Source organism: Hemitrygon akajei, chromosome 9 (assembly GCF_048418815.1).
Source record: "Hemitrygon akajei chromosome 9, sHemAka1.3, whole genome shotgun sequence".
In the NCBI taxonomy this organism is placed as follows: Eukaryota; Metazoa; Chordata; class Chondrichthyes; order Myliobatiformes; family Dasyatidae; genus Hemitrygon; species Hemitrygon akajei.
In genome coordinates this window covers 80,573,161-80,597,225 of record NC_133132.1, presented here as the reverse complement: position 1 = coordinate 80,597,225, position 24,065 = coordinate 80,573,161, and the positions used below count along the sequence as shown (strand labels likewise).

At 37.6% G+C, this 24,065-nt stretch overlaps 1 protein-coding gene across 5 annotated transcripts in view; it reads right to left on the bottom strand.

The window, feature by feature from the left end:
* Positions 1 to 24,065, bottom strand: part of lca5 (lebercilin LCA5) — an 80,436-nt gene that overhangs the window by 5,739 nt on the left and 50,632 nt on the right. For all 5 annotated transcript variants that reach the window (XM_073056430.1, XM_073056428.1, XM_073056429.1 and 2 more), the window contains 5 exons: positions 22,121 to 22,644; positions 19,622 to 19,759; positions 18,691 to 18,784; positions 15,883 to 16,010; positions 7,111 to 7,258 (listed from right to left, as the gene is read on the bottom strand). In XM_073056430.1, coding sequence (XP_072912531.1) covers positions 7,111 to 7,258; positions 15,883 to 16,010; positions 18,691 to 18,784; positions 19,622 to 19,759; positions 22,121 to 22,644 — 1,032 coding nt within the window. The remainder of the gene's footprint in view (positions 1 to 7,110; positions 7,259 to 15,882; positions 16,011 to 18,690; positions 18,785 to 19,621; positions 19,760 to 22,120; positions 22,645 to 24,065) is intronic.

The following is a 24,065-nucleotide window of genomic DNA, read 5'->3' as shown; positions in this document are numbered from 1 at the left end:
TGGTGGCTTTGTGGATGGCAGAGATAATTGCTGAAGGATACAGCCGGAGATCAGGTCAGATATCACACATTAATAGTATATGGAGTTCAATCTGGCCAAGTGTGAGGTCCTCCATTTTGAGAGATCAAATTTGAAGGGGTGGTACACAGTTAATGACAGGGACACTTAACAGCATTGATGTTTAGTGGTATTTAGGGGTCTAAGTCCACAGCTCCTAAAGGTGGCTTCACAGTTTGATACTGTGGTAAAGAAAGCACATGACATGCTTGTGCACTAAGTTCAAGAATCAAGAGGTATTGCAGCAGCTTTATAAAACTGGTTAGGCCACATATGGAGTATTGCATTCATTTCTGGTCACCCTATTATAGAAAAGATTTGGATATCATGGAGAAGAGGTTTACCAAAATGCTGCCTAGATGTGCTGAACTGATACTCTTTTCTCCAGGGTCGAAATGTCTAATATTACAGCAATTATGGTGAAGCGGGCAAGTTTAAAAAAAAACCTGAAATGTGCTGCCAGTTCTGGTAGTGGAGGCAAATATGAGAGGGGTTTAAGAGGCTTACATGAATGTACAAAATATGGGCATTAGTTGCCTGTTTAATTAGTTCAGAACAATATTATGTACTGAAGGGCCCAGTACTGTGCTGTACTGTTCAATGTTCAGTGACCATAATTCTATTAGTTTCAATATAACTATGAAAAGAAACGGGACTGGTCCACAATCCTAAACTGAGGGAAGGTAAATTTTGAGGGCAGTAGGCAGGAACTTATAAAGGTTGATTGGGAGAGGCTGCTTGCAGGCAAAGGGAAGTCTGGCAGGAGTGAGGCCTTTGAAAATGAAATGGGGGGAAGAGTTCAGGGCAACACATTTTGTTAGAGAGAAAGGCATGGCCAGCAGAATGAGGGAACCTTGATTGACGAGGGATATTGTGGCAATGGTCTGTGGGAAAGGGAAAAAGAGGCATATGTCAAGTATAGGCAACTACAATAAAGCAAAGCCCTTGAGAGTTCAAAAGAATTAGGAATACACATAAGAGGGAAATCAGTAAAGCAGAGGACAAGAGATAGAATCTTCATTATCTGTCAAAGCTAAGAGCTGTAAAAAAGGAACGAAGGAAAGAATAGATCCTTTTGATGAATGATATGGTTGTCTATGTATGGACCCTTAATAAATGGGTGAGCTATTAAATGAATATTTGTCATTTGTATTTATGGTGGGAAAAGTCATGGAAATTATAGAATTTTTTAAAAATGACTGATGATGCATTGGAGTATATACATTTTACAACAGAGGTGCTGGTGGTCATAAGGCATATCATGGGGTTTCATGCTTGCTTTCATCAGTCAGAGCATTGAGTACAAGCATTAGGACCTCATGTTGCAAATACTATATACAAGACATTGATGAGACCACACTTGGAACACTGTTTCCCAGCAGCAGGCATGATGTCAATAAGCTAGAAAGGATGCAGAAAAGATCCACAAGGATGTTACTGGGACTGGATTATATAGACAATATGATTAAAGGAGAGGGGCCCTCGGAGATATCTAAAATCATGAGAGGTATAGGTAATGATGAGGCACGTAGGAGACCTTAGGCACATGAATATGCAGAGAATGGAGGGATATGGGCCCTATACAAGCAGGTGTATATTTATTTAAGTGTCATTAGCTAAAGTAGTTTGAGACAAATTCATGGGCTGAAGTGTTCTATGTTCCAATTCTGGAATCATTTAAGAACTAATTGCATGGGGCTTTAGGAACTTTGGACCCTTTTGGATAAATGTGGATCACCATCTCATCCCAAAATTAAAATAAAAACATGATATTTTATTCTGTGCAGCTTGATCTCTTTTTCCCTCTTGGGACAATGAACACGAAGTTCCTTTGTGTGCATATCACGGACGATCTAACCTGTACAACATTTCTTCATTAGTCAAGAAATCAGAGCAGTGTCTGAGGAGAATGAGGTGTGCAAGGCTCCCTGCCCCCATTCTGACAGGTTTGTACAGGAGCACCACTGAGAGTGTCCTGTCTGGCTACATCATTGTGTAGCATGGAGGCTAAAAGGCATCAGACCATAAGACCTTACAGAAGATAGTAAAAACCACCAGGAGGATCACCAGGTCTCCCGTCCCACCTACTAAATGTATAACGTTTACCAGAAAAATTGCAAATGAAGGGCCCAAAGCATTGTTGATGATCCCCACAACCCATTCCACAATCTCTATAATCCACTACCATCAGGAAGGGGGTACAGAAGCATCATGACGCAGAGAGAGGTGAGTGCATGGAATGGGCAGCCGGCAACGGTGGTGGAGGCGGATATGATAAGGTCTTTTAAGAAACTCCTGGATAGGTACATGGAGCTCAGAAAAATAGAGGGCTATGAGTAACCCTAGGTAATTTCTAAGGTAAGGACAATTTCGACACAGCTTTGTGGGCCAAAGGGTCTGTATTGTGCTTTAGGTTTTCTATGTTTCTATGACGAGGACTGCCAGACTAGGTAACGGTTTCTTCCCTTGGGCTATGAGACTAATGAATATCCTGCCACCACTGAGGTCGCATCAATAGGTTAGCATGCTGTTATTATATACTGTACTGTTCACCTATGCTGCCTACATTTTGAATTGTATTTTATTAATTTGTTTATGGTAATATTTTGGTTTGTGTATGTGCTGTGTGTGTTAATATATTTTGTGGAGGGTGCACTGTGGTTCAGAGAAACATTGTTTCATTTGGTTGTACATGTACAGGCAGATGACAACGAACTTGAACTTGTACAACAACCTATTCAGTCCAGTTTCCATAGCTCTGTATTTATTTCATTTCTTTAGCAATCATTAATTATCTCTGCTTCCACGATCATAATGAGAATCAAGATCCTGGTTATTACAGCTAGATGTCTTCAAAAGGAAGTCATCACCCCTCCTTCTACATTTCTTACCCAAAGCCTTTAATTTGTGCTTGGTCTGTCTGTGCTTATATCATTAGCTCATAGCAGCAGCAGCAGCTTCCAGTTGCTATTTATAGCAAATGGCAGGAGTTTTTTTCCCTACGTGTCTTTTTTTGTTGAAGATTATCAGATCAGTTAGACTCTTTTAAATTCAATTGAAGTTTCCCAAGGGAATTCACTTCAATGCCTGTCTTCCTGATTTACATTATAACTGTCATGTTGCCTAACCACGATTATACTATGTAACTATTTAGCTGCAGTCTATTATTAAACTTAGTGCCTGTAGCAAGGACTGAATTCCTTTGCTTCACACATCAGTCAAGTGTAATCTCCATCTTTGAATCACTGTATCCATGGTGCAGTAAAAGCATGAGTCATCCTGTAGCAGTAGCACTTATAACTAAGAAGCCTTTTCAAAGCTCTCATGGAAGGGCCTAGTTCACTGTTAAGGTCAGGTCTGAGAAGGTGATTTTGAAGCAAAAATTTGATTTGGTAAGCAGTAGTCAAAAAAATTTCTGTAGATTGCTAATGCTGAAAATACAGTCTTACATGGAGTTCCTACTACATTTATTGAAGTACTGGGAGTTTTCAAAACAATATTTGGCACCAGTAGTGTCATAATCTCCATCTGAATTTTGGATCCGAATTCCATGAATAGCCTGTGTGGGAAGTAAACTTATACTAATTAAGCAACATTAGATTATACTGATTTGATTCAACATGTATCTATCAAGTTGCATTAATCTGAAAGTTTGTTTACTTGAAATAAAACAATTGAACTATTCTTATCAGACCTAACCAGTGCTTTAAAAGGGATTTTCAGAGCTTGATTACCCCTCCCCCCCACCAGAGGTCAACACCCATGAGATCCAGAAGTTAGTAAATGGGAACCAAAATTGGCTTGGTGATGGGAAATAGAGAATGATGGTAGATAACTGTTTTTGTATTTAGATGTTAGTGACTTTTGATGTTCACAGGAATAGTTCTTGTAATACATGTGAATGATTTGGTGTGGATATAGGAGACAGGATCAGTACAATTGCAGATGATCCCCTCCTGTTAGGCTGTTTGTGGCAACTTATTTTTCATCCTTTCTACTTCTCTTCCAATATTTATATCTGTGCACTTGTAATGCTACTGTGACACTGTAATTTCCTTTGGGATCAATAAAGTATCTAAAGTAAAGTGAATAGTGGAGTGGTTCATCGTGATGGGTGGTCTTAGGTTGCAGAGGCATTAGCAACGATCTTTCAGAAATCATGGTGCCAGAGGACTGGAGGATTGCCAATGTCACTCCACTCTTAAAGAAGGGAGGAAGGCAGCAGAAAGGATATTATGGACCAGTTAGCCTGACCTCAGTGGCTGGGAAGAAGTTGGAGTCAATTGTTAAGGATGAGGTTATTGAGTACTTGGTGACACAGGACAAAGTCAGCATGGTTTCCTTAAAGGAAAATCTTGCCTGATGAGCCTGTTGGAATTCTTTGAGGAGATTACAAGTAGGATAGATAAAGGGGATGCAGTGGATATTGTATATTTGGGCTTTCAGAAGGCTTTTGACTAGGTGCTACACATGAGCTGCTTACCAAGTTAAGAGCCCATGGTATTATAGAAAAATTACTAACATGATTAGAGCATTCGCTGATTGGTAGGAGGCAGCAAGTGGGAATAAAAGGATCTTTTTTTGGTTGGCTGCCAATGACTAGTGGTGTTCTGCAGGGGTCGGTGTTAGGACTGCTTCTTTTTATGCTGTACATCAATGATTTAGATGATGGAAGAGTTGGCTTTGTTGCCAAGTTTGCCGATGATATGAAGATTGGTGGAGGGGCAGGTAGTGTTGAGGAAAAAGGTAGACTGCAGAAGGACTTGGACAGATTAGGAGAGTGGGCAAGAGAGTGGCAAATGAAATATAATGTTGGAAAATACATGATCATACACTATGGTAGTAGAAATGAATATGCAGTCTATTTTTTAAATGAGGAGAAAATCCAAAAATCTGACATGCAAAGGGACTTAGGAGTCCTCATGCAGAACACCCTAAAGTTTAACTTGCAGGTTAAGTCGGTGGTGAGGAATACAAATGCAATGTTAGCATTCATTTCAAGAAGTCTAGAATACAAGAGCAGGGATGTGGTGCTGAGACTTTATAAAGGCACTGGTGAAGCCTCACCTTGAGTACTGTGAACAGTTTTGGGCTCCTCATCTGAAAAAGGATGTGCTGGTGCTGGCACTGGAGAGGGTCCAGAGGAGGTTCACGAGGATGATTGGGAATAAAAGGGTTATTATACAAGAGATGTTTGATGACTCTGGGTCCGTACTGGCTGGAATTTAGAAGGATTGCGGGGAAGGGGGCAGAATCTCAAGACAACCTTTTGAATGTTGAAAGGCTTTGACAGAGTAGATGTGGAAAGGAGGTTTCCCATGGAGGGGAAATCTAGGACAAGTGGGCACAGCCTCAGGATAGAGGCGTCCATTTAAAACAGATGCGGAGATATTTCTTTAGCCAGAAGGTGGTGAATTTCTGGAATTTGTTACTACTCTCTATCCATGTACCTATTCAAATGTCTTTTAAACATTTTCATTATACCCTTCCTCTAGCAGCTCATTCCCTATATCCACTGTCCTTTTAAAAAAAAAAATACCCCTTAGGTGTTTTTTTTTTTAAAAAATCTTTGCCTTCTCCCCTTAAATTTGGATTCCCTGTTGTTACACTCCCCTGTCTTGGCTGTATAGAGGAATTCTCATCACCTATATGCTATCTACCATTATTAGCCCCTTGTTTTTCTTTACTACTTTTACTTAATTCCTGCTCCAGTCTAAACTAATTCTGCTACCATTTCACATTGCTTATCATATTTTATCGGTTATCATTTTTCAGGTCTATAAGAGGAAGCTCTAAAAATTTGAGTTGCATTTTCATGCCAGTTTTTAGGGAGGCCATGAATATCCCATATTCTACAATGCAGAATATCCAAAGCATTATAGAAATAAAAAACAGCACATCCTAGTCCTGCATTCCAAACCATACTCTAGATTTTTCCACTGCGATCTGTCATCTTGGGAGGAGAATGATAAAGGAAGATATTAGACAGGAGAGTGGATAAATATCACCTGGAAGATGAGATAAGATGGTGGTACTAAACAGGGAAAAGAGTATCTGGATTTATGCAGGACCTTGGTGGAAGGAGCTTGGAGCAGGGGTGGCCAGAAGACAGTGAAGAGATCATAGGGTGGAGAAAAACTCATTGGTATTGGGCAAAGTTCAACTGCTGAAGGGCAGCCTGAGTGTCATTCAAAACCTGGTCAGAAACCAGGAATTCAGAAAGATCAAAATATCCTCAAACAGATACCAGCAGAATCTCTGGTAGTGGCATGAGTGAGGTTATATCAGTAGCAAGTTCGGATCTGTCTCTATATTTGATGCAAGATTTACCTCTTGAAAATAATGTGGTCTAAAAAAAAAATGAACATATAATGTAGTGTTCTATGTTGTGTACAGCAGCAACCTTGTAGGATGTCACAGATATCATAAAACAATTTACAGAAGCACACTAAATATGCAAAAAGTACACAATTTGCCAAAATCTTTTTAAAAATTATATAAATTTATTTTGTTTTACCTTGAAAAACAATTTTCAGAATAGGTTCTCTTTTGACCCATTTCTAAAATTCAAATGTCTCCCTTCTATGTTCACTTCGATGTACTATCCAAGGGATGATGAATCAGTGCCACAAGCAGTTTGATTTTGCAAACCGACTTATTTCTTTGCTACATAATGAGGTGACTGGACATTGTATTCAGTGTTCTGAATGGTTATAGGAGTAAAAGGAACCAAATGCATTGTTTTCTCTTTAAGAGAACTAACAATTGCAGGAATGAAATACAAGATTCACAGATGTTACTTGATGAAAATTTTGGGAACGTAGCATATTGCATATCTGTTATATAAAGTATGAAACCTAGGATTTCTCACTTGGTGCTGGCAATGACACAACTGCAGCATTAAGAGATAATCTTACATGAATATTATCCATTAAAATTTAAAATACAGATGAATGATCTAGTAAAACTTTTTTGGGAGGCCAGGATTTAGTCAATCCCTTGGGTATCTTCAATTTTACTGCAAATATTAATAAAATAAACATATACCCTTACTTTCCCTGAGCTTCTCTGCTTTTAACTCCAACCTGTGCTGTTCTTCTCTTTTCAGCTTTTCTTCCGATTCTTGCACAGGTTCTTGTATCTCCTCTCGTCTTAGACATTCTGTCCATCCCAGAGTCTCTCTGTCATGGTGCTCTTGTATCTAAGAAATTTATCATGACATATTTATAGTATTAAAAGCCTAGTGGATGGAAGAGTATATTGGATTTATGATGCAAAGAGTAATTCTGTACAAGTTCATGTGATTCCCTAATTTAAATCTCCAATTCTGGGGAAAGTACTATCCAAATAGTTTCTTGGAGATTGAGATTAAAGTCAAAGACTAACTTTGAAATTATGCTCATGATTCAAATTACAAAAAAATAAATTATTATAAAAATAATTACCTCAGTTTGCAATTATCATACTATGGGTAACCTTTGTTTCATAATTGAATATGGAATCAGCCTCACTTGCCTATACAGTACTTATAAAAAGCATTCAGCCCCCTTGGAAGTTTTCATGTTTCATTGTTCAACGACATTGGATCACAGTGGATTTAATTTGGCTTTTTTGACATTCATCAACATAAAAACTCTTTTCTGTCAAAGTGAAAGATCTCTACAAAGTGATCTAAATCACAAACATAAAACACAAAATAATTGATTGCACAAGTATTCACCCCTTTTAATCTGACACACCAAATCATCACTGGTGCAGCCGACTAGTTTTAGTAGTCACATAATTAGTTAAATGTGAATCACTGTGTGCAGTCGAGGTGCTTCAGCTGATTGTAGTAAAAATACATCTGTAACTGGTGAGTCAGTATCCCGGCAAAAAATACACCATGAAGAGAAAAGAATGCTCCAAGCAACTCTATGAAAAGGTTATTGAAAGGCACAAGTCAGGAGATGGATACAAGAGAATTTCCTAGTCACTGAATATCCCTTGGAGTTAATCAGCAAGAAAAGGAAAGAATATGGCAAAGCTGTAAATCTGCCTAGAGTAGGCCGTCCTCAAAAACTGAGTGACCATGCAATAAGAGGACCAGTGAGGGAGGCCACCAAGAGACCTATGACAACTCTGGAGGAGTTACAAGCTTCAGTGGCTGACATGGGAGAGACTGTGCATACAACAATTGTTGCCCTGGTGCTTCATCAGTTGCATCTCTATGGGAGAGTGGCAAAGAGAAAGTCAGAGAGCATGTGGAAGACTTTGAAGTCAGCTGGAAGAAGGTTCTATGGTCTGAAGAAACCAAAATTGAGCTCTTTGACCATCAGACTGAACACTATGTTTGGCATAAACCAAACATCACATATCATCAAAAACAACCATACTGTGAAGCATGGTGGTGGCTGCATCATGCTGTGGGGATGCTTCACTGCAGCAGGTCCTGGAAGGCTTGTGCAGATAAAGGGTAAAAGGAATGCAGCAAAATACAGGGAAATCCTGGAGGAAACCCTGACACAGCCTGCAAGAGAACTGTGACTTGGGAGAAGATGTTTTCCAGCAAGACGATGTTCCCAAGCATAAAGTCAAGCTAACCAGATATGGCTTAAAAACAAAGTTAATGCTCTGGAGTGGAAAAGTCAGAGTCCAGATCTCAATCCAATTGTGAATTTGTGGGTGAACTTGAAAAGGGCTGTTCAATCTGACAGAGCTTGAACAGTTTTGTACAGAAGAATGGGGAAAAATTGCAGTGACCAGATAGGCAAAACTGATAGAGGCCTATCCACACAGACTCAAGGTTGCGATTGCTACCAAAGGTGCACCAACTGAATACTGACTTGAAAAGGGTGAGTAATTATGCAACCAATTGTTGTGTTTTATATTTGTAATTAATTTAGATCACGTTCTAGAGATCTGTTTTCACTTTGACACAAAAGTCTTTTTCTGTTGATCAGTGTAAAACAATGCCAAATTAAATCCACTATGATTCAACGTTGAAAACAATAAAACATGAAAACTTCCAAGGGGGTTGAATACTTTTATAGGCATTGTATATGAATAATTCATGTAGTACTTGGCACATAAAATAAGTATCTTCTTTCTTACAATTTGAGTTCAATGATATGCTGTTTCATGGTAACCATCAACACTGACTGATCACTCATCAATGAAGTATGATTTTCCAAGTATATGTAGTTTTATAACATTTAAAACCAAGGTAATATAGGGAAATTGCACTTTGGACTGTCCTAGTTTTGCCTTTACTAATAAACTTCAATACATGTTTGCCAAACAAAGGAATGGTATCAGTGACTATGAAACACAGCTTATGACAGAGACAGATGTTTGTGACTTTGTCCCAGTACTTAAACAAAAATTCCAGTTCATTCAACACTAATTGTTAGAGGAAGGGGAAGAGTTATATTATTAACACACACAAAATGCAGTAAGAACTCAGCAGGCCAGGCAGCATCTATGGAGAAGAGTACAGTTGACATTTCAGGTTGAGACACTTCAAGTAGGCCTGGAGGAAAAAAAAGAGTAGATTTAAGAGGTAAGGTGGGGGGAGGAGGGAGAAACACAAAGTGATAGGTGAAACTGGGAGGAGGAGGAGGGGTAAAGAGCTGGGAAGTTGGAGAAAGAGATACAGGGTCGGAGAAAGGGGGAGTCTTATAGGGGAGGACAAAAGGCCATGGAAGGAAGAAATGGGAGGAGGAGCACCAGTGGGAGGCAATGGTCAGGCAAGGAGATGAGGTGAGAGGGGGAAAAGGGATGGGGAATGGGGGGGGGGGGTATTACAGCAAGTTTGAGAAATCAATGTTCATGCCATCAGGTTGGAGACTACCCAGACAGAATCCAAGGTGTTGCTCCTCCAACCTGAGTGTGCTTTATTTCAACAGTGAAGGAGGCCACAGATAGACATATCGGAATGGGAATGGGAACTGGAATTGGAATTAAAATGGGTGGCCAGTGGGAATTCCTGCTTCTTCTGGTGAACAGTACATAGGTGCTTGGCAAAGCAGTCCCCCAATCTATATTGGGTCTATATTGTTACACAGGAGGCCATACTGGGAGCTTCAGACACAGTACGTGATCCCAACAGACTCACAGATGAAGTGTCACCTCAGCTGGAAGCACTGTTTGGGGCCCCTGGATGGCCCTGATATGTCAATCCATGGCTTCCTCTACTTTCATGATGAGGCGACACTCAGGTTGGAAGAACACCTTGTATTCCGTCTGGGTAGCCTCCAATCTGATGGTACCAACATCGATTTCTCAAACTTCTGGTAATGCGCCCCCACCCCTTCTATTTCACCTTTTCCCTCTCTCACTTCATCTTCTTGCCTGCCAATTGCCTCCCTCTCGTGCTCAACCCCCCTTTTTCTTCCATGGCCTTCTGTCCTCTCCTATTCAATTGCCCCTTCTACAACCTGATATCTCTTTCACCAATTAACTTCCCAGCTCTTTACTTCACCTCCCCCCCCCACCCTCTCAGTTTCACCTATCACCTTGTGATTCTCGATCCCCTACTGCCCCCCGCAACTTCTGTTAAAATCTGCTCATCTTTTATCTCCAGTACTGCTGAAGTGACTTGGCCCAAAAAGTAAACTGTGCTCTTTTCCATAGACGCTGCTTGGCCTGCTGAGTTCCTCCAGCATCTGCGGATTTTCTGCAGAATTTCATTATGTCGGGTGTTAACTGTGTAGATGTGAAAAAATATATTTTTAGATGATATTCCTGACAGGCAACATGTGGATAACAAATGGGAGGATGCCAAGAATAACACAAGAGATTCTGCAGATGCAGGAAATCCAGAGGAATACAGCCAAAATGCTGAAGGAACTCAGCAGGCCAGGCAGCATCTGGGGAAATGAATAAACAATTTTAAGTTTTGAGCGAAGACCCTTCATCAGGTTGTCAAGAATAATTCTTGAGAACAGGTAATAGCAAAGATCTGGGAAAAGAAACTATTGTGGGTGAGATTAGCTTACTTGAATTATATAAATAAGAATGAAACCTGATCAATGTGGTACCAGCAAACTGGTAAATTAGACAGACGCTTAAGATGACATACACAACCAATAGTTGCAGGCTGGTTGAGAAGGATAAAAAGAATTACCTTTATGAGAATCACAAATAATGTTGAATACTGTGGAATGCAAAACACCATGATCCAAGTGTTTCAATGCAATGGCAGAGGCAGAATTAGAAGAGGGATACAACTGACACAAATTTGGGAGTCATAATTTGAAGTATGTCTTCAAGGATATTGGAGATGGAATTGATTTTCAAAGGGATTCAAAGATTGTTTTTCAAGGAGAGGAATGATGATTGCAGTTTTGAAGGAAGAATTTACAGTAACTGAAGAGATAATTTTAAACAATTTCAGCCAGCAGAGTCAGGGAGGAATGCTGGGTGCTGAGCAGTTTATTTAGGATAATATTAAGTGAACAAAGCACTGATCTTAATATGAAGACAAATTTAGAAAAGGAAGATGGAAAATTGGAAAGAAGCCAGATAGAAATGAAGACCCAAAGATTGTCATGCATAAAATATTCAAAATCTTAATCTGTGAAAGACAGGAAAGAAATGTACCACAGCATAGAACATTTGACTCTTAAGATTGTTCTACCATTTATCATAGCTGATCTTTTACCTCTCCCACAGGCTTCCCACATATCCCCTTAATTTTATTTGTATCCATAAATCTACTGATGTCACCCTTGAATATACTGAATAAGTGAATTTCTAAAGCCCAGAAGGTAAATAACATTAAAGATTCCCAATTTGAGTTCTGAGATTTATGTGCCTCTTAGTCCTAAAATGGATGACTGCTGGCTCTGAGGCTGTGATCCTTCATTTCCAGAACAGCTCTCTTGAACCTGGAGATTTTCTGTGGTAAGACCTCACAGCATCATAGGCAAAGAACAAAGCGGCCAGTAGCTTCCAATACATTCAGTATGTGATGAAAGAGATTGTAGGATCTTTGAATGCATGAAGCAGTTGCTGACACTCTCCACCAATGGCCTAGACTAACCATGCCAGCAAGGGTGCAATCCAGAGGCCTATCCCTCAAGCAGTGAGCAGCCACACCACGTGTCTCTTCATGCCCAGCATCACAGGCAACTTATCTGCAATAAGCCATGGAGTAATTTATTGCGGTCTTTGCATTTTCTGGCACAGCGGCATACAGCAACAGGGAGGACATGGTTCACATCAGGTTCCTAACAAAGCAGTGAGCAGCAGGATGGCAAAAATTTGTGCCAGGTTCTCTGCAGAGGAGAGCCATTAGAAATGCATCTCTCCACACTGATGACATCTTTTGACACCGCATTTCAATCCAAAAAATATATCTTGAAAATGATCTGAGTCTGAAATTATTGAATTCATTCTCAAGTCTGGAAGGCTACGGCATGCCCAGATATGCTGTTCAAGTCAATATTGAGCACCATGAGAATAACGTAGGAGACCACGGACCAATAGGCCAAGGTAGGAAAGGGATGGATAATTAAAGTGATAGACAATTGTAGAATGAATGGAGGTGTGCAATAACATGATCACCCAGTCAGTATTTGGTTTCTCCAATGTAGAGAGGATCGATTCTGAGCAGTTTGCAAATACTAGAAGAGCTGCAAGTAAATTACTGCTTCATCTTAAGGAACTTTTGGTTAGATGCTTGCACAGTGAGAAGGGAAATAGTTTGTGGGAGTGGGAAAGTGGACCACAGAACTGAGTGAAACATTATTTTAAACAAACTGTATGGAAGTTTACACATGTAGTATCTGTGAAATACATTGGAAGCGAGTTGTTAAGATGGTCAAGTTATGTAATAGGTTGAAATGTTGTGAAGCAGACAGACAAGAACAAGAATGTAGAAAAAAGAGTGAAGTAGAAGCAAGCTCTCAAAATAAGGTACAAAAAAAATGCCAGTTTTGAAGGACACTTCGCACAATGAATACTCATACCAATCACAGACAAGTTTTACTACAATCCATAACCACATTACATCCTTCAGGATAGCTTTTGTAAACCGTTAGACTGGGTCATTGTACTTAAAAAGAACTTCAAACATGTCACAATTTCAGATATTATCAGCATTTCTTCTAAGGGGGGAGGGAGGAGTACACCTTTTTCCACTTTTTATTACTGTATTCTGGAGACAAATGATTTAGTGCTCCTGATGAATCACCTCAGGAGATAGATTTTAACCCAAACACTGGGGATATGCAGCAAAAAACAAGGCATGAAAAACAACAAACTCCAGCTCTATAATTTGATGAAGTTTATTGATTTAGAATATGAACATTTCATTACTAATTCTTTGGGATGTAGAATGGCATGTTTATCCATAGAAAAATGCAGAGTACTTTTGCTGTGGTGTAAGAAAAACATCAAAATGGAATACATGCCTGATTCACTTTCAAAATTTGTTCACTGTCTCAGCTCAGAATTAAACAGAAAAAGGAAAATAGAAATATAAAGCAAAAGTTAAGAAATCAATTGGAAATCCAATGCTGAATAAACTAAGAGAATATTAAGATAAAATAAATTTATTTAAACCTATTTCAGAGTGAAAATGAAACAATTTCATTACTTCAACAAGATAGGTACTATGAAGAATTTAAAGGTATTGATCATTTTGAATGTTACAATGAAAATAAAGATTTGGAGGATGCAATCATCAAAAGTATTGTTTGAAGGCAGCCCATTATCTTCACCAGGTATCTGCACTGGTTTTATTTATTTACAATCAGAAGAACATGGTAGCATACACTAGATTAATTCATCTGTCAATAACTATTAGGAACTAATACATAGTTTTATAGTACTGTATTAGTTTTGGTGGTGTTCTAATATGTTCTGGATTCATTTAAATACATAATTTGTTACTCAGTAATATGGCAGTTTGTCTTTTTTTAAATACCTTTTTAACTATTTCTATGAAACTTCAGCTAATTGGGGTAGCTGCTTAATTGGGCTGAAATCTTCTGGTCACCCGCTATGTCGCATTTAACCGGAATCCACTGTAGCTTGATTAGTGATTACAGACAAATTTGAATATGGTGTTGAATTGGAAAATGGGACAAAATCAATTTTTATACGTATTTTTCCTCAAAATTTGTGATCATATCATCTGCAAGCGGGTAACAAAATTTGCAGGTGCAAAAGTATCTTGCATCATTAAGAGAATATGTTTAAATTACCCTAGTGCTTTGTCTCAATGCTAAAAAAGCTTTAGCAAATGTCTTGCCAGCTAATCTGTGTGAATTCTCCTACAGTCCAAATTGAACAGCTGTGGCCATATTGAACTTAAAGTGTTGAAGCATCCTGAACATTTCTCTAATTTTTAACTAGTTGCCAATCTTGCAAGACTGGCATGTATTGTCCACTTCTGATTATCCCCAAGGTATTTCGGAGCATAATCAATGATAAGTGGTGGTCTGGATTCATTTATAGTTCTTGATAAAGTTTTTTTTTTGATTTCAAGAAATCTTCAAGGAATATTTCTTCTTCCCTGAAAGACAACCAGTTGGGTTATTAGCATCTATTCTGCAGTTTCATGGCTGCCATTATTGATGCCAAATTGTTATTTTACTTAGTCATTCTTGAATTAAAATTTCCCAACCACTATAATGATTAAAACTCACTTCTGGTTGAGCCATCTTGGCTGGATGCTCATCCCATAATTTAATTTCTAAATTCCATGTTTAGGTCCCAGCAACACAATCTTAGCCAAAGTCAGAATTTTCAAGTAACAATGTAGAAACTGCTTCAGTTCACTTCAGAGGACAGGGTCTCTGCAAAATTAACCACATAATTCTTCTCACTTTGGACTACCTGGATAACCTGAACACATACATCAGGCTATTGTTCATTATCTACAGCTTGATGTTCCACATCAGCCCCTCAAAACTTATCAACAGGCTCCAAGAACAATGCTTCTGTTTCTCCCTCTGTATTCAGATCCACAACTTCCTCACAGTGATTAGAAAACTCATCCCCACCCTGACTATCGTGACAGGCACACTTCAGGGCTGCATGTTGTACTTTCTCTGTGGCTAAACATAGCTTTCATACCATCTACAAATTCACAGATGACATGACTATTGAGAGAATCATGGAGGATGACAAGACAGCATAGTTGTGAGAAGAGTCATCTGGTTGAGCCGCATGATACAACAACCTTGCAAACTGTCAGCAAAATCAAAGAACTGATTGTGGACTTTAGGAAGTGGAAGTCAGCTGAACTTGCATTGATCTTCATGAAATATTTGCAGCTTCAAGCTCTTGGGTATTAACATCTTGTAAGATCCATCCTGGAACCAGCACAGACATGCGATGATGAGCGATGAGACGGTGCTGGTGTACACACGTACGCGCACACACACACACACACACACAGTTCCATCATGGATTAAGCTCTCCCAACTATTAAGCATACCTACATGAGGTTGTGTCTCAAGAAGGAACTGCCCCCTACATGTGGGCCATACCCTCTTCTCATTGCTGCTATTAGGCAACGGGCAGGAGTCCTAGGGCCCATACCTCACGGTTCAAAACAGATTGCTCCCAATTGTCATCATGCTCTTGAACTGACCTGAAAAACTAACACCACCTTGGACTAAATTTCTTTTTACTTTTCAATTTGCGCTGGTTTATTTTGTTGTTTATATACATCTCATAACCTGCTGAGTGTTGCCTGCTTTTTCTGTTTTAATTTCCAGTTTCTGCAATTCTGTTTTTAATCATCATTAGGCATTTTCAAAATCCAACATAGCCCAGTGGGATGATATCATCCTCTTCAATTGTTTTGTTACACAAAGCATTAAAACATACCGCTTGGGAACAGTCTCCTTTTATCCTCATTTCTTCCTCACAGCCTGTTGTTAGGGGTGGAGTTGGAAGTACTAAGGGCAAGTAATATTCTTCAGTCTGTACTCCTTTAATGGTACTAGATGGTGTTGCTGAAGTATACAAGAAAAAAAACAATTTATAATGTATCTAAAACTTATTTATACCAGTCAAACATTTGTGAAATGGTGGATAGGAATTCCAATTATACATTTAAAACAGACTCAGTCCAGCCAACTGGGTCAGATCACAGTAAACTTAGTTACAATTAACAATGTTAATTTACTCAAAATACATTATTTCATGAATGGAAATAACTAATGAAATAAAACAACACTCTCCAACGTAAGCATGGTATTTTTTTGCCAGAAATGCAGAGAATTAATAGTAAAAGCTTTGTTCTCTAATAGTTTACAATATAGCATGCTGAGTAACCAGGGAGTGGCCAAATCAATAGAGAGGCTGGATCAAGGGTAAACCAAGCCAATAGAGGGGAAGCATTGAAAAATGCAAAGCTGATAGTGACAACACTAAGTGAGTGGCTGAACTGATGAAGGGTCGCACTAAAGACAGCTGGGCTTAAACCCCCATTAAGTGGCACAATTGTAGAGTTTTTATTGTACAATTTTTATTACAAATGACCTCTGCAGTTCTGATGAAAAACTTAACCTTAAATATTAACTCTTTCTCCCCACCCACCACAGTTGCTGCTTGACTTGCTGGGAGTTACCGGAGTTATCAGTTTTCACTTCAAACATACAGCATCTGCAGTTTTTGATTTTCAATGAAATATATGCCTCACCTCAATTTCCTTCAAATAAATTGTGCAGTCAGTAAACTTCACAAATAGTGGAATTACCTAATTATGCCTTGGGATAGCATTGTTTCTCTATGCAACTATTTAAAATTCAATGCAATTTAGAGGTGGCTTTTTTGTTTTCTGCTTTTCAGGATTTTGTTTTACACATACAGAAACCACACACACAGACTATTCAAATCGCCTCACTAGGTTCCTCCCTCACTCCACACTTATTTAGTTTTACAAGAATTCCCCTCCCAATTTAGTATGGCTTTAAATAAAATGCACATGAAATCAAAATGCAAGAAATTAATTATCTTGGAATTTTCTGAGAATCATTTGAATTCTAGTCAGTTGTTAGGGCAAGTCTGCTTTATTGGTCCATTGTTTGCTGACAGCTCATCATATTTTATATTTGGAAATGACATACAGAATTTGGAGATTACAAACAGAAGGAAAATTATGTCACCTTTTGTACACTGGTGCCCTTTCATGCCTATTTCAATCATTTTATGAAGACCTTTTTTACAACATTATCCACCTTTTTCTTTATCCATAATGATTTAGGTTTTAGGTTTTATGTTTTACATGCACTCTTTATCACACAGCACTGAATTTTATCACAATTTCTACAAACCCCATTTCCAGAAAAGTTGGGATAGTTTCCAAAATGCAAGAAAAACAAAAATCTGTGATATGTTAATTCACGTTAACCTTTATTTAACTGACAAAAGTACAAAGAAAAGATGTTCAACAGTTTTACTGACCAACTTAATTGCATTTTGTAAATATACACAAATTTAGAACACAAATTTTGCACATTACTTAATATTTTAGCCAACTTTAAAGTTTTCTGCTCCCAGTCCCTTACAGAACAGGATTTAGACTTTCAATACTTCCGTTCACCTCAACAAATTCTCAAAATACAACTCCCCTCTTCATTATCAGATTTTCACCAACAAGCTGAGCATAATTTCTATCTCACCACAGAGGTGAGCAAGATTTCACATCCTATCCCCAAACCTTGCATCATTAAAACCATCACATGCCTCTACCAATTTTAACACACCTATTCTGCAACCATCTCTACCCCAACCCCTGTCATTGCCACATGCTGGCACTTCACCACTTCATTTTGGTATGCAGAATTTACCTGCAATTTTCACCACTTCATTTTCTTTTGAATATAACACTTGACTACAGATTTGATTCACAGTTAATACAGCAACTTGATAGTCTACAAAATTATTACAATAAATAATTCTTTCATGCATCATATCATCAGATAGTTTTCCCATTGATGAAGAATAATGCAATATGAGAAAATTCACACAAATGCAAAATCTAATGCAAAAGGAATTTAATCTGTTATTTCAAAGCATCATAGATTTTCATTGCTTCCTCAGATACCTTGTTGGTTGAAAAGCCTGCATTTGTGAAGCCACCTTTTCTAAGCTTGAAAAATCTGCACAAATGAGGATTATACTAATTCATTTCTGAATAGCATTATTAATTTGTTCCAATTCTGATCAGTATTGCTATAGTACAATTAAGTTACATTTTCAGTAATCTTTGCCTCTCTAGCAAATAAAATAAATGTTTTAGAATTTCACTTTAATCAAGAGACCCAAATTGCTTATAGGCCAAAATTAATTATATACAGACAACACTAATATCTGGTTGGTCCATGGCATCTGAAAACTAAACAGAACCAAATTTAGCATTATTTATGCTGTATGAGAGAGGGGCCTGGAAATTCACCATGCACGATGCTTCCAGGTGTCAGCATGTTATATGCCTGGAAGATCCAGACAGAAAACTGCAGACTGAACATGCAGCACATATTGAATCACAATTAAATTTCCTTAAAAAAATAAAACCCAAATGCATGGATGTGTGTCATATATTTTAGCTATTTTCTCAAGGAGCATAAAATTTTCATATCAACCTTGACAGAACCCAAAGTAGTTTCAGCAATAAGAGAAAAACAATACCTTTTCTCTTAGGTGTGCTTTCACCTTTCTTTGGTGACGACTTCAGTATACGATTGGCATAAATATTCTTCACATCAAGCTCCTTTTCCTTCTCCTTTGAATAAACAAGAAAATTATGCTGCCACTTTAAAAGAAACACCCCCATTTCAACTTATCAGCCGCAGAAACCTGAGACCATCTATTATGAACCTAATACCATCCCAATTAAACATAGGAATTTCTTGAGCTAGACAGCAACTTTGAGTTATCAAGGAGCTCAGGTTCAATTTTAAACTAAAACAAATTGAAGTCTAGTTATCTCTGTGATCTTCCTTTGAAACCTAAATACTTTCTCTTGTCAATGAATGAAACCACTCAGTGGAATCAAGGCAAATGCTATATATAAAAAGTGAAGAGGATATCTTGCCTCTATTCCATTAAATTATTTGAGTTGAAAAGCTGGCTCTCTTATATAGTTAAAAGATTAGAATTAAAAGATAAAAGCTTTTGATGAATTTTGTTTTTTGAAATAAAATCTTTCTTTTGATATGGAACTGGCAATATGCTATTTTAAAATTCCAGGCAAATATTCAGTTCACAACTGGCCTGATATCACACAAAAATCTTCAAAGGCTATGGTAAATCCTGATGCAATACATCACACATTTGTATATGATAAATGGTTACAATGACAGTGATCAAATTATATATTTGGATCATACTCAACATTGTGACAAAAAATAAACTGATGCATGAATGCCTTACCGATGCAAAAGATTTGTAACTTCAATTGCTAGCCTGAATATATCAGTTATTAAATCTACTCTTAATGAGTTGCTAACAACTTCACAGAAGAAATTAATGCTCCACAAAATTTTAAATATCTAGTGTATATTGCCATGTTATGGATAGAAGAACTTTTATTTGACAGAACTATAAAATGGTAAAATACTTTTAGTTTTTGACCAAGACGCTGAATTTCCTCCTGGAGATTCCGAATATCTTCCTGTGCCTCTTGTGCCTTTTTGCGTTCAGAAGTCACTTGTCTAAGGAAACTGTTGTTGGTCAACTCTAAATTTCTCTGCAGATCCTGATATTGAAAAATAAAACAAAAATCATTTCAATATTTCAGAGTCTTCAAATTCATCACATCCTTTGAAATAAAATAATTTACTGCTTCTGGACCATAACAGCATGGGCAGAATGTGCTACAAGATTTGCATTTAACTGTAATTGGCTTTCTCAGTGTTGTCTATTAGTGATACCAAAAAAAATGTAAATAAAAACATGGAAAGATTTTGCTGGGATAGCAGGTGCAAAGCTCATATCCTTTCTGTGCTTCATTAGTAAAAGGCTTCATCCATTGATTCAGCTTTTTACTGAAATATACAAGTAAATTATGAATAGAATATGAATTTTCAAGGGTTCCAGTAAAAATACAATATTCAGGAAAGGATCCAACTCCAGAATGAAGAATTAGTAAATAACTTCTGATTTACATACAATTAACTTTAAGAATGTTAAAATTCAATTCAATAACATGGCAATGATTTTTGTCTATATTTACTGAAATTTCAACAGTATCACTTCCCTCTGGTATCCCTCTTTCTTGCCTTTCTCCCACAATCCAGTCTCACCTACGAGTTCCAGCCCTTCACCTTCCCCACCCACCTGGTTTCACCCATCATCTTCTAGCTAGTCCTCTTTCCCCTCCCCCACAGTTTTTATTCTGGCATCTTCCATTTTCCTTTCTCGTCTCAAAGAATGGTCTCAGCTTAAAACGTCGACTGTTTATTCATTTCCGTAGATGCTGTCTCACCTACTGAGTTCCTCTAGCATTTTGAGAGTTCCAATGGTCATCATTGTCATGATTAGGTCTTTTGATAAATTTGAAATCATCTGAAAATCTCCACATATGTCCCTGGTGGACTGCTATTTCTGGCTTCTGAGTTACTTGTATAGTAACATAACCACTGCCCCACAAAGTGAATTTTTAAAAAATATACAAATCTTACCACTACCTACCGAATATTGAAAGGACTAGATAGAGTAAACGTGGAGAAGATGTTTCCAATAGAGAGAAATGCTAGGACCTGAGGGCACAGCCTCAGAATAGAGGGACATCCCTTCAGAATAGAGATGAAAGGAATATCTTTAGCCACATTCATTTCCATAGTTGGCTGTAGAGGCCAAGTCATTTAAAGCAGAGGTTGATGGGTTCTTGATTAGTAAGAACAGTAAAGATTACAGAGAGAAGGCAGGAGAATGGAGTTTACAAAAAAAAATCAGCCATGATCTAATGGCAGAGCAGACAAAATGGGCCAAATGGCCTTACCTCTTTGCTGTTATTTACTGCAAAGTGTTAATGTCAGTCTGTTAGAAATGAATACTAATATAGATGACATTAAAATTTAAAAAGAATCTGAAGATACTAAAAATTAAATAAAAATCGCCAGAAACACTTAGCCGATCAGTACCCGTGTAAAGAGAACCAGAGTCAATATTTCAAAGCTGACACTCTTCATTAGCCTCATTCTAACAGTTTAGGAGATCACAGACTTGTAGGTCAAAATGGGACTGGGATTGCAATGAACCAGAAACACAAGGCTTCTCCTGTGAACTTAAGTACTTCACAAAAAGACCATCTGATCCTCCAATACAGAAGGGAACACCTATTCAGTGTACTAGATTGAAAGAAGAGCAAGTGAAATACTACCTGAAAAGACTGTTTGGATCCCTGGATGATAGGAAGAAAACAAATGAAATGACATGTGGTTGCATAGGAACCAAGCATTAAATTATGATGGAGTTGGTGAAGCCTGTAAGAAAATAAGAGCAACATCTTGCAGAAATCATGGAACATAGAGTAGCATAGTACAGGAACAGGCCTTTCAGCCAACTGCATTCAACACCCTTCTAATCACCAGGGCATGGGTCCCCAGGCTGCCCTTCCATTTACTAAGGCAACTTTAATTCCACTCAGCTGGGCCCGAGTTCTTAAGTTTCCTTCCCAGTATCTGGGGCACTGGTTCCGACACTCACTTTAAAATCATCTGGTTCATTAGAAAATTATAATACAAAGTAACATTTAAAACAAAAGTGACAAATAGTAATAGAAATAATTTTCCAATAGTCCAGAAAATCTACTAATCAAGCACCAAAGTGCGGGGTATAAAGGATTATAGCAACTTTACAGTATATTGCATAGAAGAACTTGTAAGGCAATGTTATATTAAAACTGTATCATAAAATTAGTAATGCTTAGATAATGTGAAAGATTGCAGCTTTAAATAGGCTTTTGGTTAGACAACCCCACTGAGCAGGTCTAAATTTAAATTCCTTGAACAAAATAATAATTAGCATTATTGTGATAAATTCACTAACAAGGAAAGAGAATTCAGTTAACATGTAATACGAGCAGATAAAGCTACTGTTTTCATACAAGTATTACCTTAATTCTCCTTTCACTGTTTTCCATTTTGATTTCAGCTTTAGCAAGTTTCTGGGCCAATTCATCTCTCTCTATCAAATGTTTGTCCTCTGAAAGTTTCTTTAATTTCAGCAGAGAGCTTTTTGTTCGATGAAGTTCTTCCTCGGTGTCTTTCAATTGTTTCTCCATTGCTCTCTCTTTTTCCTGTGATTTTCGAAGCCTTTCCCGAAGTATACGGACTTCATTGTTGTGTCGAGATATGAGCATTGAGATCTCATTTTCTGTGTCTTCAAACTTACTAAGAGCTTTCTCTTGCCTGTACTGGAGGCGCTTTAGTATTTTGTTTTCCTTCTGTAAATCCTCCAGTTTACCCTGCAACTCAGTAACCTCATTTCGGAGCTCATTAATTTTTAGCAACCTAGCAGATAACATGCGTTTAGTCACCAAGTCTATGTCTTTAGAAACAGGTTCTTTGTTTAATCTCTGTGTCCGGGATCGACGACTCCCATGGCTAGCTGGTTGCCTGGCACCAGATTTCCCAACAGCTTTAAATAACAGTAAAACATATGGTTAAATTGACATTGGTTGAGATTAAAACAAAAACCTCATTACAGCAAAGAAACCAAATACTGAAGCAACTACAGCAATTATCGCAAAGAAACATGTAGGAAGGATTGTCATATAGACTGAAACATTGTACAGATTTTAAAATTAACAAAGCCAAACAAAATGCTACGCACCAAAAATAAAAAAAATAAACAGATGGGAACGAGTGATCTTATTAGCATTGTTAAATATTTTGAGTTAAAAATGAAAAATGAAACCATATTATTGGCATTTGGTCGTATTTATAAGAAGTATGGAACTTAGAAATGCAACATGGACTTTTATATGTTGAAAAGCGATGCAAGTACACAATAAACAAATGAAACTGAATTGTTATACTAAGTGACAAGAATGGAATCCTCAGAATTACTTATCAGTCTCATTCTTACTGCAGTGTAATACATGCATCACAAGTTAAAGAAAATAAGAGAGCTCTTATCAAAAATGCTGGAGGTACTGGAGCTCTCTGCTGATGTAATGTTTATCCAGTATTCACTGCAAGTATTCAGAAACATGAAAAGACGAATAATTAACTTGCAGCATTTTTAGAAGGAAATGCATACTCAATTGTAAACAATTTATACTGCTGTTTCAGTAATAAAAATTGTACTTACGTCAATTACACCAATCTTCTTTCAATATTGCTGCAATGTTATGCTGCATTTTTGCTAAGGGAGCTTTAACAGTTCTACAAGGATCCTATGATTCAGCCTTTCCGACATATTATGCCAACAAGGAGTACACAAATGATATCAAATGTAAAATGAAGACATCATTACTAAAAATATTTTACCAGCTTATTAGGCTGGAAGAGAGGAAGTAAATTTACACAATAAATATATACAATTCAAAAGCCAGTTAAATAAGCCAATTTTATATTAGTGATATGGGAAATGCCACAATTAACTCAGAATTGCTAGACTGGGTGGGTATAAAATAAACCAAACTGATGAATTTAAAAAAACACTAAAGTTTAACCATTTGTTATTTATTAGTCTTTCTGATGAAGTACATGTATTAACACTGTTCACAGATATAACATTTTTTTGGTATGCAGAATTTACCTGCGTGTGCAAAGACTGGGCACTCATATCAGCTGGAAAAGAGCTGCTATGAAGCCTATCAATGAGAAAGGGAGGAAAATCCAAAACGACCATAAAAATTGAAGTACTTCTCTTTCGGGAAATAAAATTACAAACAACACAAGTTATGTATCACTGCAGCCTTTACAGCAGTACAAATAGTTGTAAAACTCTTAGAATCCATTAAAAATAGCTGGCTAACTATCTGCAGCAAAATTATACTTCAGAACAATGTTTTCCCAAGCCTCTCTTGTCGAGGATTATTACATTATTAGTTT